At 52.6% G+C, this 27,679-nt stretch overlaps 3 protein-coding genes across 7 annotated transcripts in view; 1 reads left to right on the top strand and 2 right to left on the bottom strand.

Moving 5' to 3' along the window:
* FAU (FAU ubiquitin like and ribosomal protein S30 fusion) overlaps positions 1-27,679 on the bottom strand; it is a 380,300-nt gene that overhangs the window by 2,977 nt on the left and 349,644 nt on the right. The window lies entirely within an intron of this gene.
* MRPL49 (mitochondrial ribosomal protein L49) lies at positions 137-4,182 on the top strand. 5 transcript variants are annotated; one of them, XM_069066329.1, is made up of 8 exons: positions 167-299; positions 413-563; positions 1,223-1,421; positions 1,830-1,903; positions 2,240-2,390; positions 2,510-2,551; positions 3,310-3,434; positions 3,528-4,182. In XM_069066329.1, the coding sequence occupies exons 4-8, from the start codon at positions 1,889-1,891 to the stop codon at positions 3,672-3,674; spliced, it is 480 nt and encodes a 159-aa protein (XP_068922430.1). In that variant the 5' UTR covers positions 167-299; positions 413-563; positions 1,223-1,421; positions 1,830-1,888; the 3' UTR covers positions 3,675-4,182. The 5 variants fall into 5 exon arrangements, with proteins under 5 accessions (XP_068922428.1, XP_068922429.1, XP_068922432.1 ...); XM_069066331.1 differs by lacking the exon at positions 413-563 and having other exon boundaries at positions 157-299; XM_069066332.1 differs by lacking the exons at positions 413-563; positions 1,223-1,421 and having other exon boundaries at positions 174-299.
* SYVN1 (synoviolin 1) lies at positions 4,054-23,972 on the bottom strand. The gene is given in 17 exon segments (XM_069066339.1): positions 4,054-5,339; positions 5,428-5,597; positions 5,685-5,871; positions 5,999-6,100; positions 6,329-6,454; positions 6,570-6,618; positions 6,620-6,734; positions 6,825-6,941; positions 7,026-7,091; positions 7,415-7,514; positions 7,605-7,731; positions 7,816-7,919; positions 8,395-8,443; positions 8,593-8,745; positions 8,879-8,971; positions 9,064-9,212; positions 23,624-23,972. Coding segments are annotated over 17 exon segments (1,890 nt in total). The 5' UTR covers positions 23,700-23,972; the 3' UTR covers positions 4,054-5,232.

Consider the following 27,679-nt stretch of genomic DNA (forward strand, 5'->3'; position numbering starts at 1 on the left):
GTGATTGCGTATGCGGACGCGCGCATCCCGTTCAGCCAATCGGAGCGAGCGCAAGACGCAGGGGAAGAAGTCGCAAGTTTAGCCGGCGCTGACTCGAGGGAAGTGGGGGAGGGCCGGGCTCCGCGTGCATCGGCGCCTGCGCGAGGCCGGCAGTGGGCGGGGCTAGCGAAGAGGCGGAAGTTCTCGCTCAGTAGGCGCTGGGCTGTAGGATGGCGTTGGCGCTGGGGGCGTCCACGGTCCGCGCCTGGCTGAGGGCTGGCGGGCGGTCAGGACTCTCGGCCTGCGGGCTCCGCTGGCAGGTGAATACGTCCTCGTTTCTGTCTGGGGCGGGAAGGGAACCTTTCGTGGATTATGATTTCTAAGCACCGTTTACAGCCCCGAGCATCTGAGCCTCTTCTCCGATCCCCCTTAGCCCTTAGCGTGCCGGCGCCGGAAAGGATCTCCGACGTCCCAGGTCCCTCCCCATTTTACGGATGGGAACTAAGACCCACGAAGGCCAAGGTCACGCCGGGGAGCCGCGGTGTAGCCGCACCTGACTTTGGTGGTCCAGGACCGGATGTCGGGTGCGGCTCAGCCCTCCCCCCCCCCCCCCCCCGCGCCCGGGACGTGCGCCTTAGGATGGCCCTTCCACGGGTCAGGCGCGTTCTCGCGTGGAGAACTTGAAGCCAGCTCCCCCCCTCTGCGCGTCTGTGACTGATGGATGTGGGGTGCTTGGGGACGGGGGGCCCGAGGGGAGCGGGACCTTGGGACTGGGGGGAGGTTGTGAGAGGAGCCAGCCTGCCGTCGGCGTCTGCCGGAACCGTGCCCCCAAGCCGGCAGCGCCTTCCCAGCAAGCTGGGCCACACCGGACACATTATAACCAGCGCGGCCACGGCGCTTGCAGGGCATTCCTGGCTCTGGCTGGGACACGGCTGGGGAGGCGGCCTGTGCGCTGTAAAAGGGAGGGGTGGGGAGACCCACCGAGGACAGAGCCTCGAGGGGGATGAAGGTGGCACTGTGACCGGCCTGGGCCAGTGGTGAAATGGAGGCAGGGGCTCTGGAAGTGGGAGGAGGCTGCTGGGGAGCAGGAGGGGAATGAAGGGAGGAACTTGGCTGGTGGGGAACTGATCCAGGACTCCCCGGGTCTGCTGCCTCAGGCTGCCCTCTAGCCCTGCCACACAGCTCACTGCTCCCGTTCCTCGGGGTTGGCTGGTCCTTGGCTTAGCGATCCTTCTTTGTCCAGCTTGCTCCCAGCCTGGTCGATGTGCCTTGAGGCAGGGGGACCAGCCTGGAGGTTAAAGGCCTGAGGCAATGGGCCTGGAGGTCAGCAGACTGACTTTGGCTGGAGAAACCAAGCTTTCCTTTTATCTGAATCGATTCCTCCCCATTTCCCCATCGACCAATGAACAGAGAATAAGGGAGAAAACAGTGATTCGTAAGAGGTAATTAGAAACTTGACCGACTGGCAGTGTTTGGGGGCCCCCTAATGATACAGCGTTGTTACTTAGGCATCTGTTCTGGAGGCGTTTTCCCCCTGGCATCCTCCAGGCCTCATGCTGCCCTCCGAATTACTCCTCTAAATGGCCCCGTTGCTTTCTTTGCCCATCTACAGAAGGTGCCTGTGGGGTCTTTGGGACTTTGTTCTGGGCACGCTTTAGCACGGCTCCAGGTCTGCAGCCACAACATTGACTGCATTTTTGGGTTCTTTCTGCTGATTTGTTTTACATGAGGCAAAGCCTTGATTTACATCCCTGCTTCAGAGCAGTTTTTCAGATGATCTTTAATAGGTTGCAGTTCTTGGGAACCCTTTGCTTATTAGGCACTGAAATTGATCTGTGGATCTCCTCTAGGGCTGAGCCAGATTCCCTGAATGCAGCAGGTGCTTACTAAATGAGCGCTTCTTGCCTGAATGACTAGACCACAGGTCAGCTTTCCCTCCAAGGCAGCCTCAGGCCTGTGGGATTGGAGGGAAGCGAAAGCCTTCTAAGCAGGTTGGACTCTCAGAAGGGACATTGGAGGCCAGCTAGTCTGATCCTTCCACTTTACAGATGAGGAAAGTAAACCCCTTAGAATATATGGGGGGGGTTTTGCGGAAACGAATGACCTAGTTTCCTTAGATGAGATTCAAAAAGTTATTGGAAGCTGATTGTGGAGGCTTCAGGTCCCAAGCTGAGTCCCCATACTTTGTGACCTTGCTGCCTTGGAGTCATTATGGTGGGCATCAGATGGGCACTGGGGAAGACCACTGTCTCTGTCTCAGAGCCAGACCCCAGAGCCACCTGCCTACCCTGGAATTGTGGAGTCCACGGAAGAGTACAGGTTTGTGGAACGTCTCATTCCTCCTGCCAGCATCCCAGAGCCCCCCAGACACCAGAGTTACCCCACGCCGAGTGGCTGGCAGCCTCCCAAAGGTGAGCAAGCAGGGGAGTGGGTTTGCTCCTAGGGGGAAGGGCTTGCAGGAAGAAAGTTGGGTTTTTCAGTGCAAGAGAAGACCCTAGGAAAAATCTCTTCTGGTCTCTTCATTTTCAAGGCAAAGAACAGAAACCTGCAGGTTTGTCCAAGGATCATACAGGTAAACAGTAGCCAGGATTTGAACCCAGTGCTGTTTCTGGTGGGCTGGAGTGTTTGGTCAGCTTCACAACTGTGAGCCACACTCCTCAGTAAAGGCCAGCTCATGATAGGTGGTTTTGAGCTCCTGTGCCCTGGCTCATGGATTTCCTGGGTACCCGTGGCCTCATGAGCACCCTCTGGCAGAAAAGATATGGGAGGGATCAGAGCATGGGTTCTTGTCCTTTTGAGTCCTGGACCATTTGGGTACACCAGGTGCATCCTTAGAAAAGTGTTTTAAAATGCTCAGGATTACAAAGGCAATCAGGTATATGGAAATCAAGATCCCATGGAAATTCTTGGACCCCTAGAAATCTGCCCCTGGGCACCCAGTGAAGACGCTCTGGGTTACTGTGTGTTCTGATGACCATACAAATCCTGCCTGCTTTTCCCTCTGTGGTTGCCCTGCAAGCCCAGGAAATTCAACCACACACAGGAGATTAAAGCAAGGAGCTGGGGAGCAGCAGGGGATGGCCACCCTCTGCACCAGAGTCCATGATGTGCAGCTTTTGTCTCTGAAGATAAGACACTGAGGCGCAAATCTTCTCTCAGTGCTTAGTGTAGTGACTGGCTGGCAGGTGTGAAGGCCCAGGCATGCTCTGCTCTGGGCAACTTTCCTGAAAGCAGGACCTGGGACAGCCCTCACCTTTGTGACACTCAAGTATGAAGACATCTAGGGACTGGGGAACCTCAGCTAAATGCACACTGGTTTTTCTGTTGTAGACCCCCCACCAAACCTCCCCTACTTCATTCGACGCTCCCGGATGCACAACATCCCTGTCTACACTGAGCTTACACACGGCAACCGTCAAATGACTCTGATCCGAAAGGTGGAGGGAGACATTTGGGTAAGTAGCCAAGGGCTGGGACACATGGGATAGGGAGCCACAGTGGCTGGCAGGCAGCAAGCTGGACCTGATTGGTTTCTCTTTGCCCCCTAGGCCCTGCAGAAAGATGTGGAAGAATTCCTGACTCCACTGATAGGGAAGATGCCTGTGACACAGGTCAATGAAGTGACTGGAACCCTGCGGATCAAGGGTTACTTTGATCAACAGCTCAAGGCCTGGCTCCTGGAGAAGGGCTTCTGAGGGTCAGAGGGCAGGCCAGGCCCTGTAGACCTGCTCCCATGCCCAGACGGGCACTGACACTGACCCGTCTGGAAAGCCTAGCAGCACCACCCCCCGATTTGTGCCTGGAAATCTCCAAGGGGACTTTAAACAGAAGGGGTTTACTTTAACAACTAACTCCCCACCCCCAGTTGGAAATCTTTCAGGGACATTTCCTGGAAATTAAAAATTTTTCATGTAGCCAGTCTTGAGAGATGGCAGAGGCCCCAGTTATCTAGTCAAGCGGGTGGCTGCCCCCTGGCTTCTGGACTAGGAACAAGGTGAGAAATCAGATGCAGACCCAAGAGCGTCATTAGGAAGACGAGCTGGACATCATACAAAGAAGACGAGACATCACTAATGCCCAGGGAGAGGGGGCACCACGTCACAACCTGGCACCAACTTTAATGCAAGTTTTTATTTTGGCCGTATATACAATTGAAGCTATTAAAATTTGTACAATATTTACAAATTAAATAATAATCCGAAACTGTCTCCAGCAACTTTCGTAACACAAAACAAAAGGGAACAAAGGAAAGGGGCGTGTGGGTGAGGCCTAGTCCTGGCTTTATCCCCCCCACCCCCCACCCCCCACTGCAGAACCATGTCTAACCTGGAGAAACTATGAGCAATTTTCCCTCTCCTTCCTGCTGGGATGGGTGCTGTTTACATTTGAAATAAGCTTTGGGGTGGGATTTTAACCAAAAGATAGCAACAAGAAATTTCCCCCCCAAATCAAGAAGTTTCAGAAAGCTGAGAATGCTTCCCTGTTGGTTTTGAGGCTGGCCTCCTGTCCCAGCCTGGGGATAAGAAGAACAAGCTTTTGACCACAGACAGGCTCAGCCTCATTACTCCAGAGAACCAGGTGCTTCCAACATCCCGGTCACATCACTTTGGGGGGGAAGTCCCAAGGAGCAGCCCTTTGGGCCCCCCACAGGCGACCACTAGCCACAGCAGGCTACCCCAGCCTACCCTGGCACTCACTTTCCTGAGAAGCAGTCACCTGTAAGACATGGACAAGAGTGCAGAGGGGCCATGGGGCGCTACTGATACTACAAAGGGACTGCTGGAGGTGAGGTCCACCGAAGGCCAACTCACCTCGAGCCCCTGGAGCTAGAGCTAATACTGTTGGGAACAGGATACCCCCTCTACCTGAACTGGCCTTCTCAGCTCCTGAGGGAGTGCGTCTTCAGGCTGTCCACTCTTCTCCCAGGCCCTCCCAAATGGAGGAGCAGTAAATAGAGCAGCCCCAACTCTGCCTGGAGTTAAGGGAGGCTGCAGGGGGTGGGGGAAGGGTAAGGAAGGACGCTGACCCACCAGGCCTCCAGTCCACTCCAGCGGGCAAAGAAACAGCCCAAGCCACATGACTTAGGATACAAGAGCTCCCAAGTGGCGTGAGTGGGGGGCAGAACCTCACATTCTTTTCCAAAGCCTAGTGAGAGAGGAGACGGCACTTGGCGGTGGGATCCACTTCTCACCCACGCACAAGGGCACCACAGTCAAAACACAAGCTTGGGGAGTGGGATGAGGTTGGGCAGTGTCAATGAGAAGCAGGGGACCCCAGCTTCTGCAGGCGGCGGCGGCGGAGCTCCACTGCATCAGGCTCTGCATCTTCCGACAGGTCCTCGGCCCCAACGGACTCAGCAGCTGGGAGAGGGGAGGGTCAAAGGTCAAACCACACCAAGGTACCCCTGAGGCCCTCCCCCGGCCCTGGGTGGGGGGGGGAGTTCCTTACATGGACCCAGCTGTGGTGGCGGCTGCTGCTGCACTGGCTCAGGGGGCAGTGGGGAGGCTCCTGGTGAGGGGGGCGTTGCCTCAGAAGTGGGAATGCTGGTGGAAGAGGAGGCCGCAGCAGCAGGTGTAGACGCTGCAGGGGGACTGGCAGGAGCAGGAGGCCGGGGAGGGCTGAAGAAGGAACCAGAGGAGGCATCATCAGCTGCCCAGCCCGGCCTGGCCCGGCCCGGCCCACCCGGCCCAGCCTGGGGGCCTTACCCCAGGGAGGCCAGCACAGTGAGATACTGGTTGATTTGCAACATGGCAGCATCAAGCAGAGTGTGGATATTCCGAAGGCTTTGTAACCGCGCTTCCAGATGTTGCCGCTCGTGGCCCTCCAGGGCCTGCAGCTCCTCAGTGGTCAGGCCTGCAAAGCCTGCTGGGGGCACTGGCATGGGGGGGAATCCTGCAGAGCAAGAAGGCGGTGTGCCCAAGCTGCTTGACCGAGGCTCTGAGGGAGCCCAAGCATCCCCGGCCTGTGGTCCTGTAAACTTTAGCCCAGTCTGGGACAGCCCACAAGGTCCCTGACTTACCAAACGGCGGAGGCAGGGGCATGCCCATCCAGGGAGGAGGGAATGGAAAGCCAGGAGCCGGTGTGGGCTCAGGGACAGAGCCAGTGGGCCGAGAGGCATTGGCTGCAAAGAGCAGATGTACAGAGACCATTACAGGGAGATTCAGATCTTGGCTCCCCTGCCATTCCCCACACTGGGGGGTGAGGAGCAGAGGCTATCTTCCCTCTCAGGTCCAGGGCTAAGGAACCCAAGCTCCTTTCTACCTCCCAAAATAGAACCATGTCAACAACACCCATCACAACCAAAGACAATCTAAAACAAATCTGCTTTCTGCCATTTAACCAAACTCACCTGAAGTAGAAGGCGAGGCAGCTGGGACATCTGCATTGCTGGGGGGTGGCATGGGGGGAAAGGGGCCCATGGGAGGCCAAAGGGGGAACATCCCTGGAGGAAATGGAGGCAGGAGGCCTTGGGGAACTGCAATGACAAGGAGAAAGTGTGAAGCCCAGGAATTCTAGTTTTCAAGATGGGAGGGATGAGAAGCAACATGGAGAAGGCACATGCAGACTCCCTGGAGGCCTAGGATACTTACAGTTGGGGGGCTGTGGGAGAATGGGGGGCTGGTGGGGGGCGGGGGGGGGGGCCCTGCTCAGGAGGTTCCGGGGCAGGTGGGGACTGGACAGGGAGTGAGGCCCGCAGGACATCCATTCGACAGGTGGGGCAGGTCTGTTGTCGCTGGAACCAGGAGCGCAAACAGCTGTAAAAACAGAAGCCAAGGCAGAAAGAAGCTTAGGCCGGGCCCCTGCCTCCTCCCATAGCTCAGGGCAGAGCTGGCACCCCATCCTACCTGGTGTGGAAGATGTGGTTGCAGGGCAGCCGCTTGGCGCCGGTCACCATCTCCTCCCTGCAGATGATGCAGACGTTGTCCATGGCCTGGAGCTCCTCAGCCGTGGCGTCCGGGTACCTGAGGAAGGACCAGCCCAGCTGAGCCGCAGCCTGTGGGCCCGGGCACAGGTGAGCACAGCCCGCACTAAGAGGGAGCACTCACAGTGTGTTCATGTTGCGGATGGCCCGGCGAGACATGATGGCGTCAGTCACTGCCTTCTTAAACTGCCTGCAAGGACAGGATGGGCGGGTGAGGTCAGGTCTCCACCAGGACACGACCTCTGCACCACAGCCAATCTTCACAGACCCTCCTGCCTCAACGCCTGTGTCCACACCCTTTTCACCACTCAGGCCCCCGTCACTTCATTCCCAGTGGACTTTCCAGCCTTCCTAAGGGTCTCCCTACTACTCCCACATAGAGTTCCCTCAAGTATAGGATTGAGCAGGTGTCTGCTGCTCCTGAAGCCTCAATGGCTCCCTACTACAAAGGCCCAGATCTCCAGGAGCTCCCTGTCTAGTGGGAAAGCTCACACAGAAGTCCCAGCCACCTACCTCATGGCCAAGTACATGGGCCGGATGGCAAAGAGCGGGAACGTGTGCACCTTGATCATGATCGTCATGAAGGCCATGTAAAGCAGAACTTTGATGAAGCCTGGAAGAAGGAGGGGAGTCCGTGGAGGCACTGAGGCTGCTGGAAAGCCTCCTCTCCCACCCAAGGAAGAGGCAGCATTAGGGAGCTCACCTGTGAACAACTCTGTGTAAAGCATGTAGACGGCCTTGTTGTCCCAGGGGTTCTCGTTCTGGAGGTCAATTGAGTGCAGGACGTATTTGATGAAGATGGTGAGGACCATGGTCATCAGGATGGCGTACTGAGAAGGGAAGGAGGATGGCAGGCTTCAGAGAGGACCCTTGGGCACTCCTGGCTCCCCTCCCCACCTCAGCCTCATCAGTACCTCAAAGCCAAAGACCAGCTGCACGGAGGCCCCCCGGGTCAGGATGCTGTGATAGGCATGATTGACAAAGAGGAAGTCCAGGGCACCCAGGAGGAGCATAAGGGCTGCAGGGGATCAAGGGAAGCCATAAGGTTGGGGCAGGCATCAGCTGGGGCTGGTTTCCTTTCCTAAGATGTTTTGGCCCTCCGGCTGTCAGGAGAGGTGGGAGCCCCAGGGGCCCTCTGGGAACTCCCAGCCTACCCTGGAGGGGAACAGCAACAGCCCTGACTCCTGGGTAAGCAGGCAGAACATGAGGAAGTCTCTTTGGGACTTAAGGCAGTTGAGGTGCCCTGGAGTGGAACAGGGCGTGGAGAAAGAATGCAAATGAACTTCCCAAATTAGCTTTCAGGTCCAGCTGCACTTCTCAGGGGCAGGCAGAGGCCCAGTCCTGTTCTCAGTACCACTCACTAGGATGGGGGAGGTAGACAGGGATGGCCTCTGCTCCCCTCCCCACTTATATATGGCAACAAACCCAGCAGGATCCCTCCCCTGTCTTGTCAGCACGGGTTCACCCGATTCCTGTGTCCACCGGCCACTCACAGACAATTCTGCAGTGAAAGAGCCAGGAGATGTTGGGGCTCCGTTCCATCTGATCAAGAAGAACAAAGTGCATGAGGGAAGCCATTCCCTTCTGCTCTCTGGGCTCTGCCCAGGACTCCCTATGGCTGTGATTCCCACTTCTCCATCTCCACATCTTCCCCAGCTCCCCTTTCTACCACCTTTTCCTGCCTCACTCACAAAATCAACCCGATCCTCAGCCAGCCAGTGGAAACACTTGAGGAAGAGGAGAAGGGTGAAAAGCGCCACAAACCGGGGGCTGAAGTCGTCTCGAAAGACCGTAAAAGCCAGGCAGGTCTCGGTCACCGCGTACCAGGAACGCTCCAAGAGATGCTGGGTGGGGAAGGGACCCTGACAGCTGGTGCTCCAGCACCCAGACATCTTCTCCCCCAGCACCCCCACACCTGTCCCCCCCCAACACTCTGACACCTGGCCGCCAGCACCCCCACACCGGGCCCCGTCGCACCTCCATCTCGGCGGCTCTCAGCTGGCCGAAGAACACCTTGCCCATCACCTTGCCCAGAAGAAAGACCAGCACGAAGGCCTGGATGTACAGGACCTGGGGCGGGCGGAGGGGCGGGGTGAGGGGTGCGCCCCCGCCCCCCGCCGCCCCCCCACCGCGGCCACCCCCCCGCCCGGGCCCGCACTCACGGCCATGCTGGGGCTGGACTTGGTCAGGTAGACGACGGTGGGGTAGAACTGGTGCTTGAGGTAGTAGGCGTGGGCCACCACGGCCCCGGTCAGCGCCAGGCTGGCGGCCATCATCACGGCGGTGCGGAACATGGCCCCGGCCGGGAGACCTGGGGGTCAACGGGGTTGTGTGAGCGGCCTCCGCTCCCCACGTGTCGACGCCGGGGCCCGAGGGGCGCCGGGGCCCCCCAGCTCCGGGGCCGCGGCACGGAAAGGCTCCCGGGCCCCGGCCCCACCTCGGCGCCTCGCCGCCTCCCGCTCCGGCTCGCCTTCACTCACCGGGGAGCTCGGGGCTCCCAAGCCCGCTGGTCCCGCGGCGGAGATAAGACGGGCAGCGGCGAAGCGCTGACGGGACCGTAACGGGGGCGGCGGCGGCTCCACCAGTTAACAACACTCCCCACCCCCTCCGCGCCGGAAGTGCGAGCCACAGACACCTCACTTCCGGCGGCTCGGGCGGCGGGGTGGGACGTACCAAGTGCACCGCCCCTTGCCCCCCGCAGTCACCAGGGATCCCTTTCCGTAACTGAGCTTAACGGGCGCTCAGAGGGCCGCGGGAAGTGGGGAAGGGGAGCGGAGGGGCACCCCCTCGAGGGGACGCTGCGGGGGGGGGGGGGGGTCAGGTGACCCCGCCTCCTGGTCACACATGGTATCTCCCCGAAGACCAAGAGGAAGATTTTACCCTACGCTGCCAGGAAGGGGGAAGGCCCTCTCCCTGCGCGCAATATGGAGGCTAAACCATTCTCAGGGGTGGACAGCTAAGAAGTTTGAGACGGGAGACCCCGGGAGAGGGAAGGAAGAAGAGAGAATAAGGCGGACAAGACCACAAAGAAAGCATAAATGGCTGTGGAAAGCGCGTACCCCTTGGGAAACGGAGCAGCATCTTCCCACTGGGAAAATATCTGTATCTAGAACCCCCCCTTTTAGGTCTGTGGAGTTAGATGGATCGCCGTGGCCGCCTTTGATTGGTCAGATTAGAGGAACGCGGACCAATAAAAAAAAAGTACATCCTCTTACCAATAAGAAAACGGGCTGTTGCTAAGAGGAACGACCCTGGAAGCTCAGCCGATTGTCAAGCCGGGAAGAAGACTGGAGAGGGTGTGGGCGTGGTCGCGAGACCGAGATTACGGGGGCTGAAGAGCCTCAAAGGCGCGGAATTAGGAAACAGGAATTCGTGAAGTGCCCTAGAATCCTGGGCTCAGAGAGTGGCGGGTCCATTAGAGAACATGGGCCATAGGCTGGCCGAACTGGAGGCTCGCACCTGCTCCAATTCGCTTTGTGACCTTGAGCCGGGAGTCATCCGTTCCCCTCTGTGCCCAGGCCGTACTGGGCGTTTCTTTTTCCCTGTCCCTGCCTCCGGATTCCCCTTCTGCGGGCAGAGGGGAGGTAGAGAGGCCGGGACATCTCTGTCGATTACTGAGGACCTACTATGTGTTACCAAACTCCAAGTGAGACAGTGCCCGCTGTGCCCTGCCATTCTAACGGGGGAGACCCTGCACACCCGGCGAAGACTGAAGGGAAACAATGTAACCTTCAGTTACAGCCTTAGTTGTTACTTTCAGTCGCTCCACCACGAGCCGCGGCCCCCCCCCTTCCACCCCCTTGTTCTAGGGCCGCCCCTGAGTCTCCCAGGCGTGGCTGTACATTGGATTCACTGCCCCCACCCTGCAGGGCTCACCTTCTCTGTCTGGCCCCCAATATCCAGGTGTGTAGCAAGGAGGCCACTGTAAAACTATGGAAAGGGGCACTGAGGCAGGTGCGGGAGATGCGAGCCGTTACCGCTGGCTGGAAAAGGGGAAGCCCCAGCTCCTGGTGACATCAGAGCTGGGAAGAGGGCACCTGGACCTGCAGACCAGATCTTGCCCTCAAGCAGTTAGAAGCCTGGATGCTCAGAGAGCAGAGGGAAAGGTTTGCTCCAGTGTGAACAGCAGGCTGCCCCCCCTCAGCTCTTTCCCCCACAGGTGTAGCAGTGCCCTGACTTGGGGGATCTTCTCGGGGACGCCCCCCCAGGAAAGATGGGTTTGACATCGATTATATCACTGAAGACTGTAGTTCCAGTGAGCAGCTGACTTAGATTCTCAATGGTGGGAGCTTATAGGGATCCTTAGGACAGGGGGGTCTTTTACCTTTGTGTGCGTGGTGAAACCTCAAAATAATGGATAATTATTATGGATGACAATGGATCCCTTCTCAATGATGCTTTAAAATGCATAAAGTAAAAAAAAATACAATTACAAAGGAGATAAACTATATAGAAATATATTTGTCAAAATGTTTTTTAAAAACAAGCTCTGGACCCCAAGATAAGAGCCCTTTTTAAGAAGTGTTTTACCTGTAGCAACAGGAAAAGAATATTCCTGAAGGTGGGGCTGTTTGCAAAACTAAAGTGTTTCTTTGGGTTGGGTAGGGTAGAGATGTACTGTACATATGTTAACTGTTAACATTCAATACAAAAATGATGAGCTTTTTTGCCTGGAGAGGTTCATATCCAAAGAACCTTACATGGGATATAAAATGAATAATTTTGATGACATCAATTTTTTCTCCACAAACAAAACCAATGCAGCCAAGATTAGAAGGAAAGCAGGGAACAGGGAACAAAATGTACAATAACTTTTCCAGATAAAGGCCTCAATTCTTAAATACATAGGGAACTGAGTCAAATTTATAAAAACATGAGGCATTCCTCAATGGATAAATCCTCAGAGGATATGAACAGGCAGTTTTCAGAAGAAGTCAAAGGTACCCATAGTCACACAAAAATGCTCTAAATCGCTATTAGAGAAATGCAAACTAAAACAGCTCTGCTCATACCTATCAGATTAGCTAATATGATGGAAAAGGAAAACAAATGCAGAAGGGTATGTGGGAAAACTGGAACATCAATGCACTGTTGGTGGAGTTGTAAGAGGGTCCAATTGTTCTGGGGAACAATATGGAACTATGCCTAAAGACTTATAAAACTGTGCACACTTTTTGACCCAGCAATACCACTAGTAGGTCTATATTCCAAAGAGATCAAAGAAAAAGGAAAAGGATCTATATATACAAAAATATTTATAGCAGTTCTTCTTGTGCTAGCAAAGAAATGGAAATAGAGGGGATGCCCATCAATTGGAAAATGACTGAACAAATTGTGGTATACGATTGTGATGGAATACTACTGTGCTCCAAGAAATGATGAGCTGCATGCTTTCAGAAAAAACCTGGGAAGACTTACATGAACTGATGCGAAGTGACATGAGCAGAACCAGGAGAACGTTGTAAACAGTAACAGCACATATGATGATCAACTGTGAATGACCTAGCTATTCTCAGCAATAGACAATTCCGAAGGACTTTTTTTCTTCTTTTAAAATTTTGGGTTTATTATTTATATTTTCTTCCACTTTTTATTTTTTCTAATTACATATAAAGATAGTTTTCAACATTTACTTTTATAAGATTTTGAGTTCCAAAGTTTTTCTCTTTTCTCCCCAAATTGGCAAGCCATGTGATATAGGCTATACATATATAATCATATTAAACATATTTCCATATTAGTCATGTCATGAAAGAAGGATCCGAACAAAAGGGGAAAACCATGAGAAAGAAAAAACCAAAAAAGAGAAAATAGTATGCCTGAAGGACTTACGATGAAAAACGCTATCCACCTCCAGAGAAAGAAATGATTAAGTCTAAATGCAGATTGAAGCTTACTTAAAAAAAATTTATTGGGGTTTTTTTTGGGGGTCTGTGTTTCCATTTACAACATAGCTAATGTGGGAAATGTTTTGCATGACTGCACATGTATAATCTATATCAAATTGCTTGCCTTCCCAAGGAGGTAGGAGGGGAGGGAGGGAGGGAGAGAATTTGTAACTCAAAATAAAAACACACAAAAAAAGTGTTAAAAGTTTTTAACATGTAACTGAGAAAAAATAAAAATTTAAAAAACAGCAACAAAGCAATATTTGGAAAGTCCAAAGAAGCGAAGTAGCCTAGGTCCTACTAGCAAAGCTCTCAGAGAAGGCAAGAAGGGAGGCTGAGGAAGAAAGGAGCATAACAATGGAGGAACAGGGCTAAGTGAGGTGATACAGGACGAGGCAATGAAGATGTTGCTACTTCACCTTAAGTACAAGGAGGAAGATGTGGCTTCTATAACCTTCTGAAACACAAAGTTGGCTTGGAGTCTCATAAATGGGATGAAAGGAATGCAACACAGTGCACAGGAGCCCCTTATAACCTGCCAGGCCTCCACACATACACCCACAACATGCCCTGGCCTCCTGGCCATCCATAGACAAGACCATGTCTGAGCTCTGGGCATTTCCTCTGGATGCCCTCTAGGCCTGGGGCACTCTCCTTCCTCTGCTCCAACTTCTGACCTCCCTGGATTCCTTGAAGTCCAAATGAACATGCTGCCTTCTCTCCCCCCTTAATTCTACTGCTTTCCCCCATTAGTCACTTCTTCTTTATCCCACACACTCTACTTTGTACAGATCTGCCGGGCATGATGTCTCACTGGAGAGGCTTCTGAAGGGCTGGGGCCATCCGTAGCCTCTTTGGGTACCCCTGGCACTTACTAACATGTCTGGCACACAGAAGGCACTTAATGTTTATGGATTTTTTTTTTTTTAAACAAAGGATTTGGCTTATTTCTTATCTTAGGAAATGATCTCGTTTGGGTCCTGGGACTGATTTGTTTTCTAGGGAGACAGGTCATCTTCAAGGCTGGGCTGCACTTACCAATAAATGAATGCTTCTATGGAACTGTCTATATGGCAGTGAGGTGGTGTGTCAGCTTTATCTTCCTGAGTTCAAATCCAGCCTCAGACACTTCCTAGCTGTGAGACCCTGGGCAAGTCACTTTATCCTGTTGGCCTCAGTTTCCTCTTCTGTAAAATGAGCTGAAGATGGCAAACCAAGCTAAGAAAAATCTAACCTGACTGAAGCACAGGAAAAGGTGAAACCCACAAAGCCTGCAATCTTAATCTTGCTTGGGCTCTGTTTTCTAAATTGAAAACCTTCATTGAGGTACCTAGTGCTTTATGCTATTATGGGATTAATTTTTTTATCTCTAGCATTCTTTCAATTCAGAAAATAGCTTCAGCAAAATTGCTTTTCTAAAGCAGGACAGCCTGACAGTTTTCAGCCTCCAAGCAGAGGAATAAAGCAGTAAACCTGTCTATGAGACTTTTGGGACCAAACAGGGAGTCCTGAGTGTTTCTTCCACACGGCTGATAGTCAAATGAAGGTTACGGAGGGAACAACCACTCTGGCCTGTTCACGCCATTCTGTCCCCACCTGTGAAGGAAACGGGAGCCTTCTCCCAACTTCCCCCTTGGTGGAGGGTGTGATCGTGCTCTGCCATTATGGTCCTCACTCTTTTCTTCCCAAGCCCTTACCCCCACATCCTCTGAGTTTCCAAGTCAGTCAATAAACATGTATTGAAGGCCTAATTATGTGCCAGGCACTGAAATACAAAAAGACAAAAGCAAAACCTCCTTAAACCTGGAGGAATGTATGTTCTAGTGGAGAAGACACATTCACATACAAGTGTCTGAGTGTGCAGAGAACGGAGAAATAGGAGGGTTGGGAAGCACTCACAAAAAGGGTACCATCCCCATGATCCTACCAGGTGTCGGTCTGGTCTCAGTCTGAAGACCCCCGAGCAGGGGCCCATCTCCTCTTGAGGAAGCTCCTTCTGCTCTGGCCAGCCTCTAAAAGTTTGTCCCCCTATACAGCTGCCTCTGCAGCCTCCCTCCTCCCACTGCTCTGGTCCTGGCTTTCTTTCATAGGACAGCCTTTCAGGCATTTGGAGAACACCTTCCGGTCCCAGGCGACAATCTGGCCACTGAGCAGCACAAGCGCTAAGTCCTTCCCCATCGTGATCTCTAGCAGATGGTGACCAGACAACACACACCAATCCAGGTGAGGTCTGATGAGATCTGCTGGGAGTTGCATCCAGTGGTATTCTCTGCTCCCCCTCCCTCATTAAACCTCCAGAACACTTTCTTACCTGCTCTGTCTGCACCTGCCTCCCTTACTACTTGGAAACTGGGTGTTTTTGTACCCAAGGGAAAGACTTGACATTCATCTTTACTGAATTTCGTCGTCTTAGCCTGACCACAGTGCTCAAGCCCCTCAATACCTTTTCAGATCCTGATTCTGTCATCCACTGTTAGCTACCCCTTCCAGTTCTATCAGCTGCAAATGAGATGAACATACCATTTATGCCTTTATTCAAGTCACTGGTAAAAATGTTCAACAACCCAGAGCCAAGAAGCTGAAGTCATTCTGACGTGACTTGTTCTTGAGGGACATGGGATGGCTCTCAGTAAGAATGACTTCTTTTGTGACCATCAGTAACTGTATCCTTGACCCCACCTTGAATACTGCAGGAATGGAAGCAAAGACCAAATATTAGAGTTTATCGGCTCTGTTCTGTATCTGTCCTTGAAATGGATGTTGCCTGGTCCCATCTTGTGGACATCTGGCCATTCCCATGCTCTCACCTCTCCCAGACAGTGGCTCAGTCCTCTGACTCCCAGGGCTTATCTGGGCTAGGGGGCTTGAGTTCTTCCTGGGTCATGCCCTCCTCCCACCTTTCTCAGTCACTAACTTCCTGCTAGACACCATTGTTTGGTCACTTCCCATGTAGAAGTCACTCTCCTTGGCAGAAAAACACATGAAAATATGAAATGAGCAGCTCTGCCTCTTCTGATGTCAGTCAATAAATACCTGTTAGGTGCTCCCTTTGTGCCGGGCTCTGGGGATACAACAAAGAAAGGCAAAAGACGCTTCTGGACCTTGAGAAGCTCCCCAGATGCAAACAAATCCATACACTCAGCATGAACCCGATAAACCGCACATGACCGCCAGAGGGAAGGCCCCAGAATTAAGGGGGATCCAGAAAGGCTTCCTGCAGAGGTTGGGAGTGATAGTGATTAGGAGATGAGAGTGTCTGATCTGAGTAACAGCCAGGTCTGTGTCCCTGGATCAGACAGAACATGGATGAGATAACATAAAGGATGAGAAGACTGGAGAGACTTTTGTGGCCATGGCAAGGTTATAAAGGGTTCCTCCAGTAGAAGATTCTATATTTCGGAAGCAATAGGGAGTTTCTGGAGTAGGGGATGATGTTGGGAACCCTGCACTTAGGAAAATCCCTCTGGTGGCCCAATGGAGGATGGACCAGAGTGGAAGGAGGCTGAAAGCAGGCACACCTACCCACAAGCTGTGGTCCAGGAGTGAGGTGCTGAGACTCTGCCCCAGGGGTGTGGCAGCATCAGAGGGGGCATGTGCAAAAGGTGTGGCAGAGGTGAAAGCCAGGGGCCTTGACAATGGCTCTGATATGGGGATGGCTAGACCCTACAGTAACAGGGGAGGTAGGAGGAGAGAGGGCTTGGGGGCTCAGATTTAAGATGTCCAATAGGCAGTCAGATAGAGGACTGGCGGTCAGCAGGGAGGGCAGGGCTGCAGTCAGCTCTCCCATCACCCTGAGCAGAGGTCCTTGTTTGTCTCTGTTCCTGCTTTCTCTCCCAGCATGGCTAAACCCCCAGATCCTTTCTGTTCCTCTTCCTTCCCTAGCTGCAGCTCCTTCAGGGTCTTCCATTCCTGCCCCCATTTGTCCAGCTCTGGGCCCTTGTCCTCTCTTCATCCAATTCTGAGGCTGACCGAGAGCTGCTTCAGGCCTGAGGAAGGAAGCCCCAGTCACCACTACTCTTCTGCTCTCTGAGTGATCTCTAACTGGTTCATGTCTGTGGCTGCGTTCCGTCATTCTGGGGAGGACTAGTGGCTCCTTCCTCCCCAGACCATCCAGCTCTCTCCGCTTTACCAGGAGACTCCCATTTGTTCTGAAGCTCTAATGGTACACGTGCCCCTTTCCTTCCCTTTGACCTATTCTCTCTCTCACAAAGGCACAATCTTCCATCTCCTACCTTACAACAACCCCAAGCTTTGCTTGTGTTTCTTTTAGGAATCCTCCATCCTCCCCTTAACCTGGACTATGGAGAGACAACCTTGAAATCCTTTGCCATCTCCTCCAGGAGGGAATTCACCCTGCACCTGGAACAGGGATAAGCACTGGGCTGTGGCAGAAAAGAAAACATCACACTCTCAGTCTACGTCACCCCACGATTTTCCCTGTTCTCCCTAAGGGCTGAGATTTCCCTAGCCTTTCTCAGAATTACATGTATTTACACCTCAACACTAAGCACCCAGTTAAAAGCATGGATGACCAAATATTAAGTTAAAACATCCCCAACCAGGTCGTCCCACCCACCGATCCACGCTATCGATCCTCCCTTTCTATCTGCTCCACTGCTGTTTCTATTTTTTTTTTTGCCTTTTTGGAGGGCAGTTGGGGTTAAGTAACTTGCCCAAGGTCATACAGCTAGTTCTTTTTTGTGGGTGTTAAGTGTCTGAGGCTGGAACCAAACTCGGGTCCTCCCGACTCTGTGCCACCTGGCCGCCCCCACACCGCTGTTTCTTCCTTGCCTCACCTCTACCTTCTTCACCTTTTCCAGTCACCCCCAACCCCTTTTATTGGCCTTCATCTTTGCTTGTCCTTATTCTTGCTTCTCTCACAAACTCAGTAACTGGGTCTAAAGTTTGTTGTCCTTCAAAATGTCCTCAATTTCGACCACATTCTGCCATCCCCTCTGCTGCAGTCTCCTTTTCAATCAGCTTCCGTCCTCTTCTCATCTTCTGCTCGGGTGGATGTTGCGTGGATGACCGGGGGGGCGGGCAGAGGGTAGCAGGAGGTGAGCCAAAGAAGGGTTAGCTCAGGGTTGTGTGTGTCTGTGCTAAAGGATGTCTCATGCAGAGCCCTGGGATCAGTTTCTTAACAGAAGAGAGGAATCACTCAGGAGATGCAGGCCCAGGCCTTGATTAAGGCTCCGCTGCCTGGCCCCTCCATCTGAGTACAAGCTGGTCCAGAGCTGAGGATAACTTCTCTGCAGGGACACGGCCAGCACTTGGTGAGAAGGCACTGGGGGGAAGGGGGGGTCTGTTCTCAGTGGAAGATCTGCATCTCACCTGACTTTCATCTTTGCACCATCTCCCATGTTTGAAACTGGAAAGGTCTAGGTTTTATAGCTGATAGGGCCCTTAGAGACCACTGAGTCTAACCCTCCTCATTGTACAGAGGAAGCTCAGGCCCAGAGAAAGCAGAGCTGGTGTGTGGAGCCAGGCCCTCTGACTCCAAAGCTGGGCTGATTTTCCGCACTGTGCCACGATGTTCCCTGACTGTCTGCTTCCAGATCACCTCTCCTGTTCATCCCCTCCTTCCTTAGTAAGTGTTGCTCATAAGGAACAAAAAATCAGGTGCTATTTTCTGTATCACTTGGCTACCCCTTCCATTTTGTGGGTTAGCTCCTCCCATTCACATCCCCAGCTATGACTGCTAATTGTGGGCCTGCCTCCGTGTTATTCTCTAAAAATTTCCCTCTTTTTGTTTTCCAAACTCTTTCTGAAGAGGGTGCTGAGACAGGAAGTTCAGCCCCTGAGCCCAATGACAGGGTCAGGTATCCCTCAGCTCCTCTTAAGAATCTACGCTTGCTCTGCTGAGGACTAATTCTCCTGACCTCCGTCCCTCTTACTCCCCTTTCCTGCCTCTTTCCGTTGAGTAGCCCACTCCCTCCTCTGACCAGTCTGGAGGACCCTCCTGCCCACTCCTCCCGATTCCTTCTTCCTTGTTTCTACAGACAACAAACTTCCCCACCCTCCTCTCCACGGTATGTTCATCAGCACATGACAGAATCACTCCCTCAGGTGCCCCAGTGACAGAGCTGAGGAGACACGTGTATCACCTCCCCATATGAGAATGTAAACACTCCTCTTAGTCCCTTATGATGGCTCACTCATATTTACATTTTTGTCTCTCACGACTCCTCTGCTTGTATTTTAAAGTTTCTTCTTGGCTCTGGTCTTTTCATCAGAAATGTTTGGAAGTCTTTTATTTCATTAAGATCCATTTTCCCCCTGTAAGATTATACTTAGTTTTGTTCATAAGTTATTCTGAGTTCTAAGCCTACAGATTTTGCTTTCTGGAATATAATTTTCCAACCTCTCTGTCTTAAAATCTATGGTCAGGGTGGCTAGGTGGTGTAGTGGATAGAGCACTGGCCCTGAAGTCAGGAGGACCTGAGTTTAAATCTGGCCTCAGAAACATGGGACTTACTAGCCATGTGAGCTTGGGCAAGTCACTTAACCCCAACTGCCCTGCCCTCCCCCCTCCAAAAAGAAAGAAAAAAAAAAGCTATGGTCGCCAAATCTTATGTGACCCTAAACTGCCTCCTGGATAGCTGAATTCATACTTTCTGGCTGCTTTAGGTAACTTTTCTTTGACCTGGAAGCTGTGGATTTTGGTTTTAATATCCCTAGGAATCTTCAATTTGAGGTCCTTTACAAGAGGTGGCCTATGGATTCTTTCTGTCTGCTTTGTCTTCTGGTTCTAAGAGATCTGGGAAGTTTTCTTCCACAATTTTTCGAAACTGGATGTCTACTTATCATTTTGGTCATGGCTTCAAATGACCTCTTGTCAATCTGTTTTCCGGGTCAAACAATGCAAAATGCAAAAGGGAAACCTTACCTAGTGGATGAAGAGCATATATCGTCCATAATATTCTTTTGTTGGCAAAGAAAACAAACAAAAGTTCCATAATTCTGCCCTTTCTCTATGGTCCACTTTAGTCATCTCATCTGCCCTCAGGAGCCACCACCTGACCTATCCTCCTCTCCCCAATACAACTGGAAATAACCCTTCAATTCTCCTTGGTTCTCCTTTGCAGGCTCTGATCTTTCACTCATCCTATTACCTATCATGACTCCCATGATCTGTGCAGGTGTTTTAAAAATTGGACTTGGCTGATGAGTTAGCTTTATAATTTCAGCTGTAAGACCTTCGCATCCCTTTGCCTGCCTGTCCACCCCTGTGGAGTCTTTGAGAGAGTCCTATCTGGCCCTTGGGAAATGGTGAAGGAGTTGAAGAGAAACCAACCTGCTCCACTTCAAGTCCATTTCATTTCTCTCTTCATCTAAACACTCTTCACTCAGTCCCATCCCTATCCATTCTTTTCATGCTGTTACACCGCTATGCATCAGGACACACCACTCTATCCAAGGAAGCAGAAAGTACAGGTGACCAAAGGATAGAGCCACATGAATCACTCTCAGCACAGTGTGTTTAGGGAAGTGACAGAACTGGTCACACAGTTCTTGCTCTGGAAGGCTCTGATGCAAACAGCCAGCGAGATGAAATGAACACGCGGAAAGTTGCGTGGTGCCGTGGTCCAACTGCGCTGGATCGCTGCTTCAAAAAGTCATGGAATGGCATGGGCCTTCTGACCCAAAGGCCAAAGACAGCGTTTAAGGCCCCCCACATACAGAAAAAAATTTATAGTAGCACTTTTTGTAGGAGCAAAAAACTGGAAGGGAAGCGGGGGACCAATGCATGGAGAACGGCCCAACAGTGCTCACATAATGGGAATCTTCCCGCGCTCTAAGACAGGAGGACTAGGAGGAGTTCTGGGACCCTCATGAAGGCTTTTCCAACTACAGAACAGAGTTAGGGGAACATTCACACAATGGCCACTGCCCCTGGGAATGCCGAGATGGGCTGTGATCTGCAGCCCCATGCAAGTATGGATGTACGGGGAGTCTTCTACATAGAGTTGGCCCTTAAACAACAGTCATAATATTGTTAGCCAGGAGACTGGATTGTACTCTAACAAATTTCAGTGATCCTAAACTCTTCCTGTCCTAGCAAAAACCCATCTCTTTTAACACTCAGACGCTTAAAGGTGATGCAGGTTATGGGACACCAAGAATTCAGAAGACCCATAATCATAAAGGTCCCAATGGAAAAAGGGGCCTCCAAAATGGGCTCTGTACTACTCTTCTTACAGGACACTCCATCTCCCATCTCCATGTCTTTGTCCTGGCTATGCCCCCGTCTAGAATTCTTTCTCTGTACCTCTGCCCACAGAATCTCCAGCTTCCTTTCAAGTCTTAGCTCAAGGGCAGCCTCCTACATGAGCTCTTTCCAAATAGCCACAGCTACCAGTACCCTCTCCTGAAAAATTACTTAATTTTTACTTACCTGTGTACACCTTTTCTCCCCCCAACTACCTCCAAGAATGCAGAGTCCTCAAGGTCATGGGGTTTTTCCCCTTTTGTCTTTGTACTGAATCAATCAATTGGCATTCATTAACTGTCTAAGACAAGAGAGAACCAGACCCTGCCTCTGAGAAGCCTCCATTCCATCAATCTGACTATATGCAGAATACACACAAAAGGAGCAGGGGGGAGTTTGGGAAGGAGGGCGCTGGTAGCTGGCTGGCGCCTCAGGAAAGGCTTTGTGGACAAGGTGAGGCTCCAGCTGTAATTGGAAGGAAACTGAGGATTCTAAGAAAGGCCTTGACCCAAGGCCTGGCAGCAGGGAAGTCCTTAGCAGAGGCCTGTTGAATCGCTCCCCTCTCCAAGCCCATGAATCCTCCCTCGGGACAAAGAACAGTTCAGCAAGGCCAAGGGCCACCCTTCTGCCTCTGTAGCCCCCCACCCCTCCCAGGAGGGGGATCCTTCAGGTCCAAAGCTGGTCACTGAAATGAGTCTGAGTCTGGCTCTCTGTGTGTAGTGTTCCCTTCACCAGAGGAAAAGAATGCTCTGCAAAGGAAGGACACAGCACCCTGTGGAGGGCAGGGGGCACACAGGAGGGAACTGGAGACCAGGGAGAGCAAGGATGTGCCCCAAGTTCCTGGGGTTGGTCACAGGGTCGGAATGGACTAGACCCCAGATCTCTGCCTGGCCTCCCTGTCTAAGGCACCTTCTCATTCTTTCTGTAGCTGCTGGTGTTCCAGGGCTCTAGCACAGCAGAGCTGCTGAGGGGAACTGAGCTAAAGAAGGGGAGGAAGGCCCCTGGAAGTTCTCCTAGCCAGGGATTCTCCTTCAGTCTATGCCTTGTGGGAGGACATTGGACCAGGCACATCTGATACCAGGAGGGGCCTCCTGAGTAAAGTGTAAGGATGGAAGGGAGCTGAGCATTACCCACAAATCTAGGCTATATACAGAATTCCCCATGGCCCACTCTTTTAGTGAGAGCTTAGCCGACCTCAAGCCCAGAAGCGTTCAAGAAGGTCCAAATACAGCAAGGCAAAGACCAAGAACTGTATAAGAGAACACTTTTCCTGATTTTCAGCAGAGTGAATGGCCAGTCACATCCCAGTGAGGGACCAATCACCTCCCAACCCCCTGCAGATTGAGAGGTGGAAGGGACCTCAGATGTCTCCCAGTCCCCCCTCATCTCTGGGGGGGTGGGGGGGTGGGCAAAAGTATTTTTATTGACATCCTTTGTTCTTATGTCACCTTCCCTTCTGAATATATCCCTGCCCTCTCCTGTACTCAGTGAACCGGCCCTAATAACAAACATTTCAGTCCAGTAAACCAGCTGCCACACCAACAGTGAGGGCAATGCTTCTGAGCCATTTTCCTGAACCTCTTCAAATAAAGGAGCTGCACTTTCTCAGCTCTTCCACAGGGGCGGCCACTGGAATGAGAGGGTATCCAGTTTCTTTTTGGGGATCTTTCTAAGAATGTTTGTAGCCAATCTTGGTTAGCATCCTGTTTTGTGAGAGGCTCTGTTCTCAGTGCCAGGGGGGGGACACAAAGACACATACGAAGAAGCCAATCTGTGCCCCCACGTAAGGACCTTACATTCTAATGCCAAGTGTCCAGCCCCTTCCCTTTACAGATGAAGTAACTGAGGCCCAGATCTGCTCAAGACTGCCCTGGGTCCCCGAGCTATTGTGTGTCTTAGGCGCCATCGGAGCGCAAGTTCCGGTTCAGGCTTTAGGGAATGCTGGGTCGGCGCTCCATCCATGACCAAGTGCTAGGAAGTGGGGAAACAAAGACAAACAGCCCCAACGTTGGCTGCCCTCCCGGGGCTCCCATCCTGGAGAAGTGACACCGTACACACACGGACGAGGGAAAAGACGGTACATGTAAGGGAACACAAGGCCGGCCGGCCCAGCCAGAGGTCACAAAGCCCACATGCTAACGCGGGGGAGGCTGCCCCGCTCTGTGGCAACTTGGGCCCAAACCCGGACAGCCCCTTCCCCATGAAAGCCCCTGAGTCTGTTCTTCTCCCAGCTCGATGCCCCCGGTTCCTTCAACCAGTGTGGGCAGCTCCCGGAGAGGATCTGAGGGCCAGGTGCAATCACCAGCGGGCGGCGGGCTGGGCCCCCATCTCACCTCTCCTCCATCACCAAGCTGCCCCACGTCCCGCCCTCCCCAGAGGGCTCCGGGAGGGAAGGGGCCGCCTCGGCATCTCCCCGGATCTGACCCCCCTGTCTTCGGGCCCAGAGCCCGGGCTCAAAGGGCAGGAGTCCAAGGCGCACGGCGGGTGCGGCTGGGCAGAGGACAGAAGTAAGGTGGGGACGGAGGGAAGACGAAGAGGAGGGACGGAAAGCGGCCAGGAAGGCGGAACAGGGCAGCAGGACACGGAGGAGCAAGGGAAAGAAAGGAGCCGAGCGCCCGCACTCACCCGCAGCCCGGGCCCCCCGAGCTCGCGCTGCTCCCGGGCGGCGGCGGCTCCAGCGCCGGCTCCTCCGCCAGCTCATTGGGCCGCACTCCCTCCACGCCGGAAATGCGGGCGTGGAGACGTCACTTTGGTACCCCGGGCCTCCTCAACGAGATCGAGGGACCCACCGGGCCGCGGGGGCGGGCGAGTGCAAGCCCCGCGGCGCCCGCCCTGCCTTGAACGCCCCGGCCACGCGCAGACCGTGCCACCTCGAGCTGCGTGGGGCCGGAGGAGCTGACGAAGCCAGGAAGGCGCAGAGCGGCTTCTTCCCGAGGAGAAACAGTCCGTCATCAGCCCCGCCCCCCCTCCATGGTCTGCGGAGTGAGACGGTCCCTCGAGCTCCCTTTCGTGGGAACGTAAGAACACGCGGACCAATCAAAAGCCAGAGATCGCCTAGCCAATGGCGAGAGCAGGTCTCGGCGGCTGTTGCCACGGCGACGGAAGGACTGAAGGTTAGCAGAGGCCGGAAGCTGGGCGGCCAGGTCCTGCGGGCCATCCTCCCCTCGCCAGCTGCCCCTCCCTTGTATCCAAGCTGTTGCCAAGGCCTGTCGATTTCACCTTCGCAGCATCTCTCCCGGCACTTCCCCCCACATCCCCGCAGGTCCCCATCACCTGGGTGACGGACTATTGCCAAGAGCTGCGGGGGGCTCGGCCTCCGTCCGGCCGCCAAGGGATTTTTCCTACGCCTGTACAGGTTTGAACCTGTCGCCTCACTACTCCATAAACTGCAGGGACTCCCTGTTGCCTCCAGAAATCAAATACAAAATGTATTCCAAGCCCTACACCTCACTTCCGTCCTAATTCCATTCAGTGACCCTGGCCTTCTGGCTGTTCCAAGAACAACACACTCCATTTCCCAACTCTGGTCGTCCGGCTTGAAAGGAATGACGTCAGCTCCAACTACTGACCTCCCTGGCTTCCTTCAGGTCCCAGCTAAAATCCAGCCTTTCCCAATGTGCCTTAAGAATAGGGATTTTTCACCTTTCATGATCTCCAATTTATCCTGTCTACATCTTGTTTGTACATAGCTGTTTGCTAAGTGTCTTTCCCATTAGAATCTAGGCTCCTTGAAAGCAGGGGCTTTCTTTGGACAGTTTCTGTACTACCAGCGTCAGCACAGTGCCTGACACAGAGGAGACAGTGTTGATGGGCTGAGACCTGTTCTACTAACACCGTGTAGCCTTGGGTTAGGAGTACCCCCTCCCTGGGCTACGGGTGTCCACACCCACGTAGTCCAGAAGCATTTCTCTTTCCTTGTCTCTGTCTTTGCCCATCTTCCCAGCGCCCCACCTGCTAGGAGAGGGGAGCAAGATGAGGTAAAGGCTGCACATTTCAATCAGTTACTAAGCATGTATACATGCCTGGGGCCATGGTGAGACAGTCTCTGCCTTTGAACCTACATTCTAATGTAAGGCTGGAAGGCAGGTAGGTACAAGTGGATACCAGAGCAAGACAAGTAAGCAATGTAACCTCAGAAAGGCCTTAGTTACTTCCAGGCCCTCCCCACCCTCCAGCTCTAGGGATGCCCTTCCCTCCTGACCTGTCCCTGAGTCCTCCAGGCTGTCTGATGCTGGCAGCTGTGACTGCCCACTGGTTATATGGACAGTGCATTCACTGCCCCCACCCTGCAGGGCTCACCTCTTCTGGACCCCAGTATCCAGGTGTAGCAACGAGGCCACTGTAAAACTATGGAAAGGGGCATAGAGGCAGTGTGGGAGATGTGAGGCCATTACCACTGGTTGCAAAGGGGGAAGCCCCAGCTCCTGGTGACATCAGAGCTGGGAAGAGGGTATTTAGACCTGCAGACCAGATCTTACCCTCAAGCAGTTAGAAGCTTGGATACTCAGAGCAAAGGGAAAGGTTTGCTCTAGTGTGAACAGCAGGCTGCCCCCCCTTAGGTAGTGCTGCTAGGGCTTTCCCCCACAGGTGTGGCAGTGCCCTGACTTGAGGATCTTCTTGGGGACCCCCCCCGCAAGAAAGAAGGGCTTGACATCTGGATCGATTATATCACTGAAGACTGTAGTTCTGGTGAGCAGCTGACCTAGATTCTGAATGATGACAGCTTAAAGGGAACCTTAAGGGACCCAACTGTTTCATTTGTGTTGGACCTGGACAGAAAAAATCCTTAATGTGGAAGGGATTATGGAGACTGTAGAGACAAAATAGAGCCTGTCTTTGGATGAACATGGAATATCCTGACCCCGTCCACTGAGGGGCCGTGAAGCTGCAGGAAACAAGAAAGTCCAGGTCAGACAGTATCAAGAGAACAAAGGGAGGTGTGTCTATAGTGGTACTTGGTTAGGCTTACAGTGGAAGCTACTAAGGAGGCTGAAGGAAAAAGGAAGAGGACCAGGTCAGAGTGGACCACGTAGAGAAGGGGAGATGATACAAGCCAAGGCCTTGAGGACATCCTTATTTATCTGATACTCAAAATGGAATGTAGGGATTATACTACCTTTCTAGTCATTGATAGGGAACAAAGAGGGCTGTCTAATGCAATACAGTAGGTACATCTTTCCATTTAAATTCCCCATCCTTTCTTGGTCTTATTTATAGCAAGAATGTCAAGAATGATATGGTTCAAGGCCTCCAGCAATATGTCCATTGGTCAGTGGAAAAAGATTCCACATTCAGAGTACCAAAGTCAAATGAAAAGTCCCCCAACAGTCTAGAAACTGCCATTTTTGGTATCATCCCCTGCTTGCCCATAACGCCCCCAGCAACTAGTAGTGCCATGCAAATCATTACCTTTAGAAAGCCACTTTAAAACTTGGCAGTGGAGGCAAAGCTTGGCTCTCTCTTCCTTAACCTGACCCTTGTATGGTCAGGCAGCTTGGTGGCACAATGGATTGAGCACCAAACAGCTATGAGCTGTGTGACCCAGGACATTTAAGCTCTGCTTGCCTCAGTTTCCTCATTTGCAAAAAGGGATAAAAACAGCGCCTACCTCCCAGGATGGTCGTGAAGATCGGATCAGACATTCACAAATGAAGCACTGTATGAATGTATGAATGAACTACGATGACGATGATGATGGTGATGGCGACCCCAAGGCCATTCTCCACCTAGGCTGCCCTTTTCTGGCCACTTCCAGTTTGTCAATGTCCTCATTGTTAAAAGATGTTTTATTGATGCTCCTTTTTACACAAAGTTCCTCCCTCTTCCTCTCCCACCCCCCAAGTAAAATGGCGCTGGGTAACTCAACGTGTCTGAACAGCGTGATTATGTCTGCCCCGCCATGGAGGAAGCATGCTCCTTCTTTGGTCACTGCTCCCAATGATCCCCCAAGGTGGAGCCCAGCACCCCTAGACACAGCCCCGAGGACGTCACCTGGTTACACCGTAGTCTCTGCTATAGGCACATCATACTGTTGGCTATTTGCCTTGCCTTGAAGGCCATGTAGCTCCCCAGACCTTTGCCAGAACAGCAGGCATGCTATAAAAGGCCTCTCCCCCATGGTGTGTGTGTGTGAAACCTTCTACTTATCTCTATTACACTTGATATGAGTGTCAGTCACTTTTCCCAGCTGCCAGTCCCGGACAGGGTCTGTTCCTCCCTCCTTTGTGGACCCACTTCAGTGGAACACCTACAGTGTGTTAGGAACACCTACAGAGTCACACTGGGATATGGTGATAAAGAACATCAGTGGGAAGAGACCTGAGGACATAGAATGTCAGAGAAAGGAAGTCCTGAGTTCAAATCCAGCCTCAGACACTTACTAGCTGTGTGACTCTGGGCAAATCACTTTACTGTTGGTTTCAGTTTCCTCATCTGTATAATGAGCTGGAGAAGGAAGTGGCAGACCGCTCCAGTATCTCTGCCATGAAACCCCCAAACCAGGGCGTGAAGAGCTGGACAGGACCGACATCCCATTCTCAGGCCCCTCCCAGCTTTGACATTCTGTGTCCTCTCAATTTTCCCATCTAATTTCCAAGGTCTCTCTACTCACATTCTGTTTCCAAGTCCCTCTGAGCTCTGCCATTTTAGTATTCCAAGCTCATTTGTTCTCACCCTCAGGCC

The sequence above is a fragment of the Petaurus breviceps genome, unplaced genomic scaffold (assembly GCF_028583685.1).
Source record: "Petaurus breviceps papuanus isolate PSGF00001 unplaced genomic scaffold, PetGlider_PUasm1.0 90721, whole genome shotgun sequence".
NCBI lineage: Eukaryota > Metazoa > Chordata > Mammalia > Diprotodontia > Petauridae > Petaurus > Petaurus breviceps.

What these genes read in the sequence shown, in the direction of transcription:
- MRPL49 (XM_069066327.1), top strand. Translation starts at nt 210, where the DNA reads ATGGCGTTGGCGCTGGGGGCGTCCACGGTCCGCGCCTGGCTGAGGGCT. An exon ending in TTTGTCCAAGGATCATACAG is followed by an intron (nt 2,552 to 3,309) that starts GTAAACAGTAGC and finishes TTTCTGTTGTAG; the next exon opens with ACCCCCCACCAAACCTCCCC. An exon ending in AGGTGGAGGGAGACATTTGG is followed by an intron (nt 3,435 to 3,527) that starts GTAAGTAGCCAA and finishes TTTGCCCCCTAG; the next exon opens with GCCCTGCAGAAAGATGTGGA.